Below are 18,147 nucleotides of genomic sequence, written 5' to 3' on the forward strand. Positions count from 1 at the left end.
GTTCATCTTTGACCCTTGTACATGTGTGTTAGTCTTTAGCCATTGCATTTAACACAGCTTGTCTGACCTAGATCTTTGTCAGAGTAGACAGCATATTTTATGTGACATGACCCAAGCTGAAGCTATCTATTAAACACTCTACAGATGATTTTCCATTGTAGATTATAAGCATTTTATTTATGCAGGCTATTTCCTGTGCAAATGAAGCATGCATAGAACCAGTAGCCCATATTTCCCTATAGCTCTCTTTGCATCTCCAGAGTCACATGGCAGACGCCACATGGCAGCACGGCGCTCCGGGCCAGATTGGATTGTTTTCTGTCCTGAGGAAAGAGAGAATAGGGGTCTTACTGTCCCTTGGAGCAGGGGACGGCGAGAGATATTCATAAAGGTGGGCTCAGATATGAATAAGAATCGGGCGTCCGGCTCTGATAACCCGCGGGTGGCCAGCGCCCCTCTGCCCAGCGCTCGCGTCCTGACAAAAACGGCTTTGTGAGCACTTATCCTGTCTGTACAGTGCTGGGAGCTCATACGGATAATCGCTCTAATCTAGTTAAGGTTAAAAGAGGGCCATGACTGAGAGCTGGCCTTACACATACAAATCTCTGCGCGCAAATCCCGTTTTAGGCCCAAACAAGAAAGGTGTCATATTGATTATTCTAATAGGAAGCTAGCAGCGCTGTCAACCTCCAGACAGATGGAGAGAAAGAGAGAGAGAGGAGAAACAGATCACTAGGTTAATGCATGATGTGTATTCATGCAGTACATTGGTATGTTTATAGAAATAGAGCAGAGCTAATTGAGTAACAGGGCATCTTCCTGTCTTAATGCCATCTAAACACCCCAGTGAATGGGGTAATGAGTAAAATGGCTCAATGTGACGGAGCACATGTGCTAACAGCTAGACCATAGCACCAACCGCATTGCTTTCCTGAAGACTTGCTTCATACTCGGTGATTAGTAGTCACAGTTCTCTCTACCAGTTTTGGTACTATAGCAAAAACTATTGGAACTATTAAATCTTTAAATTAAATAGTGTGATATCAAATATTGGCATTGGCTATAAAAAGACAAATCTGTCAACCACAAATTTTGAATTGCACCACAGTTTGTAACAAAATATCACATTGTCAAATGCAAACCCAAGGCAAACTATTTCTGAAACAAAAATTCATTTTGCACATACCAACCATTATGCACATTGTACAGTACACTTGTTTTTAACAATGTAATCATATAATTGTAATGTAACACATTTATTAGACAGAACTTCTCAATAGAGACAATAAAGTAATAAAGATGGAGAATGAGAGATCTAATGCTTAGGAACTGGCGTAGTGCTGTCAAAAGAAAAGTCCTGCTACCAACACAGAAAAACATATTGGCCAATTTAAAAGAAAAAAAAAAAAAGGCAAATAATGGACAATACCAGCCTTGTGGTAGCAGACAACAAAGTAACATTCAAAGCATTCTATAGATATATTTATCATGTCTGTGAGGCAAGTATTAGAGAGTTTCAGTTCATTTTGGTGAAGCGGCCCTGTTTAACACCAAGACGGCAGAAAGTGCATCCTGTTTGTTTTCTTTATTTTACATAAGCACAACGTTTTGTTAATATTGTGAGTGCACACAAATAAATGTAAACCCTTTACAGTTCAAAATAATGTATTACTCTTTCCTTTATGGGCAAACATTATAGCATATTTTAAGTTGTTTGCAAGTGATCACGCTGACGCCTCCATGTCCTGCAAAATGCACTGTAGCTTCCACTCTCCTCATGGTTGGATATACACACACATTTATCCAGGTTAAACGTTTAGCTTAAACTAACACTGTGATATAGGCTATTGATTAAACTGATCAACTCACTGTCTACCGCTGGTCGCTTGGTCATTACTTTAATACAACAAAAACTTAAATTTAACCAGTGTTCAATCAAAATAAAGGATACATGTGTTCGTGGAAATCAGGCTTGCGCTGTGTGTAAGCTATTGTGCAATAATTGCACAATTTAAAAAAAAATGCACTGCATGATCAAACATTTAGGTGAGATAAATAAGTTTTTGAAAAATGTCTAAAAAATGCTCCCCACCACCCCACAAATTAAAAAACTCCCCTCTCACAAGAGCCAAATAAGAGGCGAATTCATCCATTTTCAAAAAAAAAAAATCAGGCCCTGAATAAATGTCTAAAAACCCTGATCAGACTATCACTATAAATCATTTTACATGATAATAAGAAGGTATTAGTGATCGGATCGGCAGATACTGCTTCTTGTGATCTGCAATCGGTGATCGGCCCTTAAAAATCCTGATCGGAGCACCCCTAATCATAACGTCACCAAAGTACTGTACTAGAATAACAAACTAAAACTAAAATATTAAAAATAAAAGAGTATCGCAATGATACTAAAATAAGACAGATCTGAGGTGTTATTCCGCTGTCTTTTGAAAGATGTTTGTTGGAGAGATGACGAGAGGAGACAGTGATTAAAAACACCCTGCGCCGTATCTAAACGGGGAAGTGGATGTGTTGACAAGCACATTTCCATAACGCTCCTAAATCCAGAAAGAGGTCTGTCATGTCGGGATCTCATAAGCAGCTGTTCCGCTTCTAATCAGTCCTCGCTCTGTCTGTCTGGACCATAAAACAGCGCAGACACGGACGCAAACGCATTACAGGCCCATCAGGCGCAGCTCGGCGTGCGCTCGGCCCCGCGAAACGGCCGTAAAAGTGGGCCGGAGCGAGGCTCCACTGATTAGATATGAGTTTGTTGTGGATGGCGACTGCACCGCTCAGCATGAGCAGATCACTTTAATTGGATTGCGGGATTTCATTTGGTTTTGCCGGAGCGCCGTCATCACGCTCCGGGGCTGGATCTCCGTGTGTGCGAGTGACTGTGATTGTGGTTATGATTAAACTAAACTAATAAACCCCCACAAGGCAGTAAAACAAGAATTGTGAACATAATCAGAAAATGCTTAACATGTTAAAAGCTTGGAAAGCTTTGACGACGTGTGCCCGTCCTCCCGGCGGCTCCAGGCATGTGTGTGCGCTTTAACTACCTCCTAATGCTTAACCAGATTACAGAGGCCAGTAAGTGGATTGTTCCAGCTTTCCTTCGCTCACATGGGGTGTTTCCATTGTGATTAGCAGTGGCCAGAGCAGTGCTTACACACACACACACACACACACACACACACACACACACAGAGAGATAGAGCTAGGGAGGCTAATGTCCATCCCCATATCAAACACATTAAACAGCATTTCAAGATTTTGTAAATGCAACAACCAACACTCAGATCTAAGGTCTGTTTATTAAAAAAAAAAAAAAAAAAAAAATAAAAAATCAGCAATCGTATTGCCATCTAAAATGCCTCTTTTTGAAAACATTTGAAGCTTGTTTCCACCACAGAATTAAAAATAAAGGGAATTACGACTTTTTATCTTACAATACAGACTTTTAAGTTTTAAGTTTATCGCTCACAATGCAGACTTTTTTCTCAGAAGTGCTAGTTTATGTCTCATAATTCTTACTTTTTTCCTCAGAGTTTACAGCTTGCAAATCCATTTTCTTGTTTGCAAATCCAAGTTTTTAATGAAGTGCAACCATCAAAAAACTACCATTTTAGGACTTTTATGTTAAAATCCACTCAAATATGGGACATTATATACTAATTTGCCAAGGACCTATTGAATAAATGCAAAAAAAATAAAATAAAAAAAAATGAAAATGAAAGCATGTCATTTTAGTTTGGTTATTATGCATTTATTAGTAATATATTTATAATAGTTTACAGCTCAACATTTTTTTTTTTCAGAAGTTCAAGTTTATCGCTTACAATTCAGACTTTTTTTTCTCAGAACTGCCCATTTATATTTTATAATTCTTACTTTTTTCCTCAGAATTCAGATTTTACAGCTTGCCAATCCATTTTCTTTTTCCCACAGAACAAAAAATTAAAGAATACATTTTTTAATGGAGTGTGACCATCAACAAACTACCATTTTGGGATTTTTATGTTGAAATCCATTCAAATATAGGACATTGCATCATATACTAATTTCTACAAGTATTTTTTATTTTATTTTAAGTTTCATAGTGACCTTTTGTGAGAAGCAAGCTTGTTTTGTTCATGTGGCCAATTCTGTGCCCGTAAATTTTAACTGAATTTAAAATATCATGTGGTGCGATCACCACAAAGTGTTTTCCATTATAGATATATATCCCAGATTGGCTGTTTTTGAGCTTTTATATTCAATTACTTTAAGTATCATTTGGAATAGATTTTTATGCAATTTAGGTAATTACAGTTTACGTTTATTCTTTGTGAACTTGTAAATCACAAAGGAATATCACCTTGCAATGGGAAGGCTTTTTAAATTATTGATTTTATTGAATTATTGATCAGAAAAAGTGAAAGAAAAGTAAGCATCGAGACTTTAAAGGGATTTTGCTGAGTACATATCAACATGACTTTTGATCGTGAATTTGGTGTCTAGGCAAAGTTTGCGATATTAAATGTCTTTTGAAAACTTTTGAAATTGAATTAAGATTGAAACTGTTCTGAGGGTTCTCTTTGCTGGATATAGCAGTTTTGTGAAATGATGAAAAATAAACATGTTGTATGCCTTAGCAGCTGGATAAATGCTGACTAGAAAAATAAGCTTCAGTGTGTTCTGTTTTAGTTTGGCAAGCAGGAAATTGAAACTATAGCAATTTGGCAAAATGATGACAAAAATAACCATGTTAAAAAATAAATAGTGCATGTTTAATTTCACTATAAGTGTGCGATTAATCGCAGTTAATCACACATAAAGGGTGCGATTAATTGCGATAAAATTAATATATTGACAGCCCTAATATATTTACTTTATTTTTACACTATTTACATCCTATTTACACTAAAAATAAATCCTCAAATAAATGTGCTCAAAATATGATTAAGTAGGTACACACCAGTGTTGGGGGTAAGGCATTACAAGTAATGCAAGTTACGTAATAATATTACTTTTTCCAAGTAACTAGTAAAGTAACGCATTACTTAATGACAAGAAAAAAATCTGAGTTACTTTTTCCCTCATTTATTGATTAAAGCTCTCCTGTCCCCATGTTGAGAGAAATTGTGAGTAAGATGTTACTTTAGTTCTAGAATAAATGTGAACATGCATTAATTCATCTCACTCACTAAAAAAGCAGATACAGTATTCCTCAAAATGAATAAAAACAGTCAAATTCAAACCAAACCTGCAATAATTAAATATGTTAAATAATACAAATATCCAAATATACCCAAATACGTATTTTTAATCCCATTTTATTAACCAATGCCTTTGCTGCTGACCTTTGATGGTCAATTCATCCATACTAATAAGAAAAAATTACTCAAGATAATCTAACATTTGTTTTTTCTTTTTTTGAAATTTTTTCTTCTGCGGTCTGCTGTACAGACGTCAATTTACTTTTCTCTAAGCCTGAGGCTTTTGGTGTGAAAAGGCTTTTACATTTGCAAAAAAGGTAACATTCTATATTAAAAACAAACAAGCAAGCCCTGCCCAGATTTAAAAAGTAACGCAAAAGTAACATAACGCATTACTTTCCATAAAAAGTAACTAAGTAACATAATCAGTTACTTTTTTAGGGAGTAACTCAATATTGTAATGCATTACTTTTAAAAGTAACTTTCCCCAACACTGGTACACACATAGACACACACACACCACAATAACTGCTTTTGCCTTAATAGGCAACAAGATCGCTTTACAATGTCTCGTCTTTTTCAATAAATTTTGCATGGAAACACATTGTGCTGGGTGTGGAGAAGCCTGCTGTCATCCTAGAGGTCTGATCAATCTTTCATGAAAACAACACCACACGTGGGTCTGTAATCGTCCCGCCACGCCGCTTCCCCTTTGATCTGACACACACACACACACACACACACACACACACACACACACACACACACACACACACACACACACACACACACACACGCACACACACACACACACACACACACAGACACACACACACACACACACACACACACACACACACACGCACACACACACACACACACACACACATTCTGCTGCGAGGATGCAAATCACTCATGAAGCACTTCAAATGTGTCTGTGTGTCAGACTGCATACAGCAGGTTAACAAACCACAACATGCTAAAAAACCCAGGAAAAGACAAAAAAGACAAGGCTATTTGAGGAGAAAAGCCAACCGGAAGCAGCAGGGAAGATCTTTTCATGTGTGTCTGTCCCTGAGTGTCTGCAGCGTAACAGTGATTGATGGCTGTGTGATTCACATTCTCACATACTGCATTAGCATAATCATATTATCATAATCCTCATTAGTCATGTTGTTTTCACTTAACGATATACTGCTGTCGTTATATCGATTATCGGCTCTTTATGATCATCTGCATCCATCTACATGCAGCAAACGGATCCTTTGCTCACTTGCTGCAAATACTTTATTCACCATTTGAACCAGGGCTCTACACTTACTTTTCTTTTTCTTTTTTTCAACTTTAAAAATTTAGGAGCACATTCTAAACAAAAAAACAAAAAAAATCTGAATAAAAAAAAGTAATAAATAAAACATTAGCCTTCCTATTCTGAGGTGATATTTGACTCTTTAAAGTGACTTACAGGGGATTTTTGTTTTTACCTTTGTAGTGGCATTTTTCTAACTTTATTAAAAGTATATAATCTTTTATGTAAAATTTCTAAAATATATATACAGTCAAGCCCAAAATTATTCATAGCCCTTTTTGCATGTCTCCACTGGTGTTTTTGCCCATTCATCTTTAGCGATGAGCTTCAACTCTTTCAGATTGGAGGGTCTTCTTGTCATGACTCTGATCTTTAGCTCCGTCCACAGATTCTCAATTGGATTTAAGTCAGGACTCTGGCTGGGCCACTGCAAAACGGTAATGTTTTTGTCTGCTAACCATTTCTTCACCACTTTTGCTGTGTGTTTTGGGTCGTTGTTGAGCTGAAATGTCCACTGGTGCCCAAGTATCTCTGCAGACTGCCTGATGTTGTTGAGAATTTTGATCTATTGCTCCTTTTTCATGGAGCCGTTTACTGTGATTAGTTTCCATGATCCACCGGCTGAAGAAACACATTTTTAAATAATACTTTGCACTGTAGCCACTGGAACTTCAAAACATTTAGATATGGTCTTATAGCCCTTTCCTGACTTGTGAGCAGCCACAATGCACAGCTGCAGGTCCTCAGTGAGCTCCTTTGTCTTAGCCATGACTGTCCACAAACCAACAGCAGAGAGCGTTGCTGCGTCCCAATTCGCCTACTTATACTACGCCCTAAAAGTATGTACTCTTTTTGTGAAGAAAAAGTACATACTTTTGAGTATGTAGCAGAATAGTAGGCGAGCTTTGGGACATACTACTTCGTCATAACTGCGTTTTTAACGGACGCTCTGTTGCTTAGTTACCTGAATCCTCTCACTGTTTAAACTGCCCTGTCAATCATCACAGTTAACATTATCTACATTTCGTTTAATTTAATTTCCTACCGTATTAGAGAGAAATGAAGAGGCACGTTCTTTCAGGAGTCTTTCATGCCGAGAACTCTGCTCGTGTTTGCATAATTATGCATTTAAACGTTAATGACCAAACATATCATTATAAAAGTTCACAATGTTGCTGCACATGAAATATAACGAGGATAACATTTAAAAATATATATTTTTTATCAGGTTACACACTGATTATTTATCACTCAAACTCCTTTCTCTACCTGTCCGTTGGTCGCGCATATCCTCCATGTTTGTAGTTTTTTAACACTTTTTATGCGTGTTTGTAGTTCTAATCGAATCCTCCGTTCACCGCGCAATGTGTTGTGGGCAATATTAGCCGTTAGAGTGTGCATTGATCCGCACTTCGAATTCTGAAGTCAAGTAGTAGACCATCCGGGAATCTTTGGAATACTTTTTTGAACATACTACGATTTGGGACATACTAATTCTATTTTCGAATACTATTTAGGACGGATAGTATGCGAATTGGGACGCAGCACTTGTGTTTTTCACCTGTTGAGTTGATTAAAACAGCTGTTCCCAATGAATCAGGGTAATCAGGATGCTTTAGAACAGCTTGGACTATTTGGAATGGTATAGAACTTTGGATTTTCCCATAGACTGTGACAGTTTGCAAAGGGTGTGGATAAATTTGGACATGCCACTTTTTGTTCAAATGTAAATAAAAGCTGAGAAATATTTTTTTCCACAATGATACCTCTTGAACATCATCTTATTATCTTTTCGGAGAAGTCGGTGTCATTTCCGGTCAAAAAAAAAAAACTTGCTGGTTGAATAAAAGTAACTTTAAATCAGAATTTGCCAGGGGTATGAATAATTTCGGGCTGTATGACTGTATTTTTTTAAGCTTTTTAACATTTTTAATTAAAACAACAGAATAAGAACAAGAAAGATAAGAATAAGTTACCAATCAAATGAAATCAATATTAACTAAATTAATTTGTACTACAGATGTGGCACAGAAAAACACAAAAGTGGCTTGTAGGTGTTATTTTCATGCTTAATAAGGCTCAGAGGTGGCATGAGTGCAGTCAAATTCATAAATTCATGTTGAGATTAATGTTAAATGTAACATTTAGAATACAGAAATATTAAATAATTTAAATAACTGAAAAGATACTTCAAAAATAAAACTAAATCTGCCAGTAGGTGGCGACAACATACTGATTTAATTACTGAATCATTCATTCATTTGATTCGTTCGAACGACTGATTCATTTAGGAATAAAGCAAGTGACTGTCTTTATGAATGGGAAATTGAATCATTTCACTAAATTAGTTTAAAAACGCACACTTATTCATAAACGAAACACCGCCGAGTTTGAATGAAGATGCGCAGCTCAGTTGTGACTTGTTTCAGACTATTTTTGACGACGAAATAGAACAAAATGAGGAAATAGTGTTATAGTCAGACAATGTAAGTCACTTAATAATAACTTCTTGTTTATTTGACTGTTGTATTAAATCAATATCTCACTCACAAACTTCCTTAAAAGTTAATCAACATTAATAATCATGATTTAAATATCAAGAAAAATTATTAACAGTTATGATTTTTGTCATAATCAAACAGCACTAATTCATAAAGCTGCACACATACACTGCTGTTATATACTACTGGCCGATAACAGTGTTGTAATGTTTTAATCATGATGATCTGCTGTAAGTAAAGACTTGCCAAACACAAACAATATTTAAAAAGGCATCATTTCACAACAGGTTTTTGCACTTACATCAAGCCCAAAAACAACAAGCTGTGTTCTGATTATTTTGACCCGAAAAAGGATTCTCTTTTTTCTGAAAATGCTAGTTAAAGGATTAGTCCAGTCCTTTAACTAGCATTAAACTGTAGTGGACCTTTAATGTTTATTTAATGTTAATGTAATCTAATTGTATAGCATCAAAAACTCCCTGGCAATCTTCTTGCATCCAATTTGCACAAAAGTTGTCATTTATCAACACTTATAACAAAAGAATTCTGAAATATGTAAACCCAATCTATCCAGTATTGTCATGCAGAGTTCATCATACTCTATCATTAAATGTTCATCAGGATCATCAAAATTACTAAAAAATGACAGGCAGGTGTGTGTGATTAGTTAACTCTGGTTTTGCCTATTTTGATTAACTGACCATTGTCTACCAAACAAAATATCCAAAATTAAAATAATCCAAACAAGGAAAATCTGATATGTTGGCATAAAAACAAGTTTCAGAACCAAAAAGAACATTTAAAGTCCCTGAAGTATCCTGATGTAACAATGAGAAGGTTAATACATTGTAATCTTTAGTAGCATGTGAACGCTTAAGTCTGGAGCATCCTATGACTGTTTCAGATCTTTGCTTCCTCCAGAAGTCATGAAAGAGAAATTATAGCAAACCAGCCATGACATTAGTCATAAGTAGTGAGGGTTGTGAAGGTGTACAGGGCAGTGAGTAAGTGACCAAACACAGCAGTGTGAATGCAGTTACTGGAGATTGAAGCTCAGATTAAGGCAGCGGGTCCCGAGGGTCTAAAGTGTTTAAGATAACGGCCCCTGTGTTTGCTCATTTGTGTTTGTCCCTCCATTATGTTAATGTCATCCCAGCCACATCCCCTAATTACAGCCACAATTACATCTATTGACTCCCTTAGGACACATACGCTGCAGATAAACTAAATGCAGAACACAAACGCAGACTAACAGAGAATAACAGCCTGTGTCTGGGGATCAAACTGTGTGTTTACCGTTTACACTCATTCATCTCTAGCTCTTTGTGAGATTTAGAAACATGTAATTATAATTCAATTAAAGCGTAAATCATCCAGTAGTTTCACCAGATTACCTGAGGAACTGAGCAGCTCTGCAATTTACAGGTTTGGATATAAAGACGATAGGGCTGGGCCAAAAATATGGCCAAAAATTATGATCAAATTTTCAGATATCATTCAATATCAGTAATTATCACAAAAATTGTAAAGTCTTTATTTCTTTCAAGTTTAAAGGCAGATTTCTTCTTAACTAGAAAGTTAACAGTTTTCAACTACTTTTTTTGGTCAGAATAATGTCTTTTTTATATAATGTCTGAGTTCACTGCAAAAAAATGCTTTTCTTGCTTTGATTTTTTTGTCTCGTTTCCAGCCAAAATATCAAAAAATTCTTAAACCAATAAGGATTTTATAGACAAGTTTTTTTTCCAGAAAGGAAACAAGCAAAATAATCTGCCAATGGGGTAAGAAAACAAAATCTTATTTTAAAGCGAAAACAAGATTATTTTCCTGAAAACAAGACAATAATTTTTGCTCGTCTAGAAAATCCTTCTTTATTTAAGAATTTTTAGATATTTTGGCTGGAAACAAGACAAAAAAATCTAAGTAAGAAAAGCATGTTTTGTAGTGTTATTACTTATTCAAAACAATCACTTTAGCAAAGTGTGTACTATTTTCTGCTTATTTTAATAAATTAAATTATTAAGTTTTGTTTAATAAATAAACTGTCATTAAAATGTTAAAATAAAACATTTTAAATTACAGAAACAAAATCATTTCAAAATTTAGATATTCTGAAAGCATTGAAGGAGATCCCATAGTAATTTAATATAGATTTACAGTAGTAACAACAAATGATATTTTATTTTATGATATGATTAATAGCATGTTTTTAAATATGATGGTTTCTGATAAACACCCAACATAATATATTCTAGAAATAGAAAAAAAAAAAAAATGAAACCTTACGATTTTGATTTTGATTCTTTGCCTTACGGTTCAAAAGTTATTGGTATAAACATGAGTAAAATTTTGGACAAGTGGTGGCGCTAGAGAGTTTGAGATAGAGACTCCAAATTTGCAATGGTTAATGTTGAGACTGTACTCTATCAGTGTGCCAAATTTCACAACTTTCCCGCAAGCTGTTCTATGGGCTGCCATTGACTCAAAAGCAGAATAAAATGGAAGAAAAGGGTGGCGCTGCTATCAAATCGATGTGGTGTGTTTAGTGTGAGGTGACAAAGGCACACACAAAGTTTAGTGTCATTATGTTAAAGCTTTGCAGAGATAAAGCCTCAGAGTCATTTTGGTGAGTATATGTGACAGTGTCAGTCGCCACGGCTGCCCCCAAACAATGCAATGCAGTGAGAAAAGCAGTCAGTTTTTAAAGAGATTCGCTGTTTCTGACATGAGCAAATAAAATTATTTTTTCCGAAGACAAGTGATTAGCTGTTCTGTAATTAGAGACAAGAGCAAATGGGCTGATAGGGTGACCCTACCTCCTCTTTTCCCGGACATGTCCTCTTTTTGAACCTAAAAAATGCATCCAGGCAGAATTTCTAAATCGCCCAAAATTCGGCTTTTGCTTTCTACAGTCACCATGCATTGTGTGCGTTTTTGTATTAAAGCCTTGTGCGGGACTGTTTTCTTAACCCCACTCCCGCAAACATACTGAATATAATTTCTGCACTTTCTATCGCTTTGGATGCAGCTTGGGTTGGATGGAGGGTTGCCAAATCAATACTTTTTCCACAAAACCGGATTTTAAACTGTTGCAGCTGGTTGATTTTCTTCCGTGAGTTAAAGGTTTGAGATACTACATAAATTAAAACATTTTGCATTCTACCTATGATAAAACTGTGGTAGATATAAGTTTTGTGAAGGACGGCCACTGTGGTAGGAAGCTTTTTGTGTGTGTGTGTGTGTGTGTGTGTGTGTGTGTGTGTTCATGATCAATCTGCATAATGACTGTAAAATATGTAGTTTATGTATGGAAATTACATTTGTTATGACAGAGTTTTAATATGATAAATAGGACAAGAATCTCAATGTTTTTTAGGGACAAAAAAAAGAAACTCAAAAACACTGATTAATAAATCAATAAATCTGATAATTGTTTTTTTCTTGTAAGTAAAGGACAAATTAAAAACATTGTAAATATGTTTAGTAACTGTCTTTGCAGAGTATGCTGCTTTAGGTAATCGCGCTGCTGTTCACTGTGTCTTAAAAAGTAGATTTGTAGCACTTAATAGCAAAGAACAAATATTGACACAGACTGTACATAAAGATGGATTTAAGAAACTCTCTTCAATACAGAAACATGCCCTGTGTGAGTTAATGTTCATGTTTAAAACACGAGCAAGAACGCAGTTTTCTCTGAATAGCCAAATGACTGCAAATGTTGATTTTATATAACAGTTCAACAAAAAGGTAAATTTTTGGAAATTGAGATCTGAAATAGAGTATCCCACCATTTCCATTGATGTATGGTTTGTTAGGACAGGACAATATTTGGCCAATATACAACTATTTGAAAATCTGGAATCTGAGGGTGCAAAAAAACTGAATATTGAGAAAATCACCTTTAAAGTTGAAAATTATGTTCTTAGCAATGCACATCACTAATCAAAATTAAGTTTTGATATATATACAGTGGGAAATTAACAAAATATCTTTACTTAATATCCTAATGATTTTTGGCATAAAAGAAAAATTGATCATTTTGACCCATACAATGTGTTTTTGGCCATTGCTACAAATATAACCATGCTACTTAAGACTTAAGGTCACATATTAATAATGCACTTAATAGAATGTAAAGAATATGACATAAAAGATGCCTCTATAAAAGGTACAAATTCATGTGTAAATCAATTTAAAGAGGGAAATTTTATAAAAAGTTTTAAGAGTTTTGGCAGGAGTGGTAAAAAGTTAGTTTTAGGCCCTGGATATGAGTAATTGCACAATAACTATTTATTTATACATACTATTAATACGCAGAAAATCTGAGTTTATTGAAGAAAAGATTGTAGTTATTAGTTAGTTAACAGTGAGAATGGGTCTCCAAACTAAAGTGTGACCTTAATTATTATTCAGAATGCACATTTGGAAAAGAAAATGTATTTATAGGAACATTTCAGCAGCCTCAAAATGATTTATGTTGACGAAAAGCAACGTGATTCATTGTTTTAAACAACTGACAGCCCTAAAATGAAGTAATAATACTAACAACGCATTCTTTCTTATGTGTAACTGTCTGTATGTAGACACAATTAAGGCTGTAATTAAACACAATGTGGAAATAGTTGTGCGAGCAGTCCATTTCTCTGCAGAAATTGTTTATGGGCATGTGAGCATGCTCTCATTAGCGGGTTACTTCACAGCCAATCAACGCTCACGGACAGCAGCTTCACAGGCTTCACGAGGGAAACGACCCCACAAATTATTGTACCTAATGATGAATGTTATGTGTAATAATTACAGCCGTCGCTTAGTCAGATGTATACCTTTATTTGGAAACATTTCCAGAGCCGTCCAAACATCAGAATGTCAGAAATCTGTAAAGATCAACAACATCTTGAACAGATTCTGCATAATTACTGGTGTTTCCGTGTTGTAAGCTAGTTTACCCAATGAGTTCAGTCTTGCTGACTGTTGTCATTGGAACTGGAACGGAGAACGCTTTGTCTCTCTGGAGTCGAGGAGGGGATGGAAATGCAGTTAGCTCTTGCTCACGCATATTACACCGGGGCATAAATCAAAGCGGTGAGAGAGAAGCAAATGCATTAGACGCCCAGCGGGACGGTGTATACACCGAGTTTGAAGGGCAGATATCAGGCTGGATGGATGAGGCCTACCACACGATTGAGCTAAACTCTCAGCTGAATCCAAACTATAAGATTTCCTACACAAGCAGGAGACGGGTATATTGATGGGTCGCTGCAGTCTGGGAATGTGTTTCAGGAGAAAACCAAAACTCAAAAATTCAAATGTCACAAAAGAAAGTATTACCTTTGTTTTTCCTTGTCTTTGGCTTTGTCTGTCTCTTTGTCTTTAGTTCTGTCCCTCGTGCGGTCTTTGTCTTTGTCTCGGGTTCGGCGCTGGCCACGGTCTCGATCTCTGCTGCGGCTGCGTTTCCTGCTGGACCGACCGCTGCTGCCACTGCGAGACCTTCGGCGATGGGAGCGAGACCTTTAAGAAACAAACACCACAAAAAAAAAAAAAATCACTTGAAAAGTAGTGGTTAAACATTCAGATATTGCTGAACTGTCAAAAGAAAGATTATTATTCAAACTCCAAAAAGTGCAATTGATAAAAATCTTAAAATCAACATGGATGCATGATAGTTGCAGAAATAAATTCAGCCATGGGCCTTTTTCACACTTCCAGGGTCCTCAGAAGTCATCACAATGCAAAAAATGCTTTTCTTACTTAGATTTTTGTCTTGTTTTCAGTCAAAGTATCTACAAAATCTTTTTCTAGACAAGTGAAAATGATTGTCTTGTTTTCAGAAAAAAAGTCAAAATTAAGCGAGTTTTTGCTTGAAACAAGAAAAATAATCTGCCAATGGGGTAAGAAAAATAGTCTTATTTCAAACAGATTAGATTATTTTGCTTACCCCAAAATTTTCCTTAATTTTAACTTAAATTAAGTTTTTTCTGAAAACAAGACTATTTTTACTCGTCTAGGAAATCCTTCCTAATTTAAGAATTTTTAGATATTTGGGCAGGAAACAAGACAAAACATCTAAGTAAGAAAATTATTCTTGCAGTGCACAGTTGGACAAAGTTCTATAGTGACGAACGGAAACTACAAAAAATATACATTTAGGCTCAAATAGCAAAAGAAAAATCCATTATTGCATTTATAAGACTTAAGACAGAAAGATGTTACATTTGCTGTTACTCCCTCAGAGGTTGTGTTAGAAATACGCACACAGCAGCGTTAACTATGCTGTAATTTAATGCCAAGGTAATGTAACACAAAGTATAGTGTTATAAATGTGCAAATTTAACCTACATGGTGGGGATCAAATGTCCCCATAAGCAGAGTCAAAATGAAATTGGCTATACATTATGGGGACACACATTAGGCAGACACATGTGACCCTGGACCACAAAACCTTTAAGTAGCAGGGGTGTATTTGTAGCAATAGCCAATAATACATTGCATGGGTCAAAATGATCTAATTTTCTTTTATGTCAAAAATCATTAGGATATTAAGTAAAGATCATGTACCATGGAGATATTTTGTAAATTTCCTACCAAAAACAGATTTAAAATGCATTTTTGATTAGTAATATGCATTGCTAAGGACTTCATTTGGATAACTTTTAAGGTGATTTCCTCAATATTATGATGTTTTTGCACCCTCAGATTCCAGATTTTCAAATATTCGCCAAATATCGTCCTTTCCTAACAAACCATACATCAAATGGAAAACTTTATTAGCTCTCAGATTTAAAAAAAATTACCCTATTGACTGGTTTTGAGGTCCAGGGTCAGATATTTCATTGCTTTTTCAGTGTCTTGCACTTTTATTATTCATTATAGTAGACTTCTTGCAGAAAACTATAAAGAAAAATCTGTCACACTTAATTTGGGGACCGATTCTCACTATTTCCTATTCCCTCAGAAAACTCCTAAATTGCTGCTTATTAATAGTTAGTGAAGTAATTGTGAAGTTTAGGTATAGGGTTTAGAGATCTAGAATATGATCATACAGAATAAGGCATTAACCTGTGCTTTATATGTACTAATCAACAGCCAATATGCTAGTAATATGCATGCTAATTAATAGTTAATAGTGAGAATTGGTACCAGAAAAAAACTAACCAACACATCATGTTGTCATTATGTTAGTATCGATGTAACAATATCAAAATCTCACGATACGGTAACATCGCAATATAAAGTCCACGATACAACATCAATTGCAATATTAAAAGACTTTTTGTGAATTTTAAAGTTAAATTTGTCTAGCTAATGGACTTTTGAGAGAAAAAAAGTCAGTGAATTGACTTGTACCTGTATCTGTAACTTTAAATGGGACTGAATAGTTTTTTGTTGTTGTTGTTGTTGTGATATGTCTAAATCTCAGTCTAAATTGCATTCACACTGGTGTTTTAGAAGCCAAACTAATTAAAATATAATTATAATCATTTTATATTACTGTTATTCCTATGACAGTAATAGTCATGTATTGTAAAACAATTGCACTTTAAAATAAATGAAAAATAATATTTCATAGCTATATTATTTTTGCTTTACACTACAGCAGGGAAATTACATGTTAAAATTGTTGTTACTCCCTCAGATGTTGTGTTAGAAATGCGCACACAGCAGCGTTAACTATACTGTAATTTAATGCCAAGGTAATATAACACAAAGCATAGCATTATAAATGTACATATGTGACCCTGGAGCTCACAAATACATTGAAAATGATCAAATTTTCTTTTATGCCAAAAATCATTAGGATATTAAGTAAAGATTGTGTAACATGAAGATATTTTGTACATTTCCTACCGTAAGTATATAAAAACTTATTTTTTTATTAGTAAAATGCATCGCTAAGAACTTCATTTGGACAACTTTAAAGCTGATTTTCTCTCTATTTTGCACCCTCAGATTCCACATTTTCAAATAGTTGCATCTATTGGAAATTACAATACTTCTTTCCTAATTTCTACACTTGAAAGACATATTTTGAATTTGGACTGCAGTAACGTTACCCATTTAAACCACTAACTGTCAGCAACTCATACTGCGCTTTTAAGCTTTTATTTAGACAGAAACGGCAGTAGACCTTTTATTTTGAAGGAAAACTCCAGCTTCAATGAAAACAGGCTTACTAAAACAGCGTTCCAAAATGTGCGCTAAACTCACAGCACATGCAATAAATGAGTTCACTGCATTCATTGTGAACTCAGCTGTTCTGAGGTGCGGAAAACAGAATCGTGAGCTGATCGCCTGAACGATGTGTGCGCTTCCCTACGAAACAAGCAGCAGAAATAACCTTGATAAAGGGATTAAGCCATATTGCGCTTTCCGTTTTAGTTTGTTTGACAGATACTGTGCCAAAGCATAACTGCCCAAAACACAACTTTATAGAACTTTTAAGTTAGAATATTTAAGATCTACAATGTTTGCTCTTTATGACCTATAATATTTCATATCATCATGTGGCCACAATGATAATATCGTTACATCCGAATATGTTAATATTTGCTGGAAATCGTAGGATACTATGCATTTCTGCCCTTCATGAAGACTACCATACTTATATTAAGTATATTAAACCACTATTTTCAACCATGAATCACTTGTTGTATTCCCAATTGTAAGTCGCTTTGGATAAAAGCGTCGGCTAAATGAGTAAATGCATTTTAATGAAGGAACTGGTCATGTTTTTTTGTTTTTTGTTTTTATCTTAAGACCTCACATTCTCTTCCACTTAGTTGCACTCCAACTGGATATTTGTAAGAAAGAATGGGCATCAGGAGCTCTCAGTAAAAATGAAGGATGTGTGGACTCTTTATCTTCACTGACCATGTTGTTGGGTGCAATGAACCAACCAGCCGACTATTGAAATACGCATTCATTTTACCATTATACATACTCCAAAGCTAATTGGAGCATAACAAAAGATTTTTAGGGAAAAAACAAAAGTGAGTAATTTCTCTTCCTTTGATTCACTATTAAGTCTTCATTCAATGATTTATATTTTGAGTGGTCAGGTTAGATTTGGCAGGAAATTTCATGTTTATGTAATCTGCCCTTGTGTGTTTATGCCATGTCTGTAAGTAAATGAAGT

The 18,147-nt window shown here is 35.2% G+C and overlaps 1 protein-coding gene across 2 annotated transcripts in view; it reads right to left on the bottom strand.

Annotated features, from left to right (window-relative positions):
* Nucleotides 1–18,147, bottom strand: part of rsrc1 (arginine/serine-rich coiled-coil 1) — a 209,244-nt gene that overhangs the window by 132,395 nt on the left and 58,702 nt on the right. For both annotated transcript variants that reach the window (XM_073818386.1, XM_073818385.1), the window contains exon 4: nt 14,343–14,522. In XM_073818386.1, coding sequence (XP_073674487.1) covers nt 14,343–14,522 — 180 coding nt within the window. The remainder of the gene's footprint in view (nt 1–14,342; nt 14,523–18,147) is intronic.

This window comes from Garra rufa, chromosome 14, assembly GCF_049309525.1.
Source record: "Garra rufa chromosome 14, GarRuf1.0, whole genome shotgun sequence".
In the NCBI taxonomy this organism is placed as follows: Eukaryota; Metazoa; Chordata; class Actinopteri; order Cypriniformes; family Cyprinidae; genus Garra; species Garra rufa.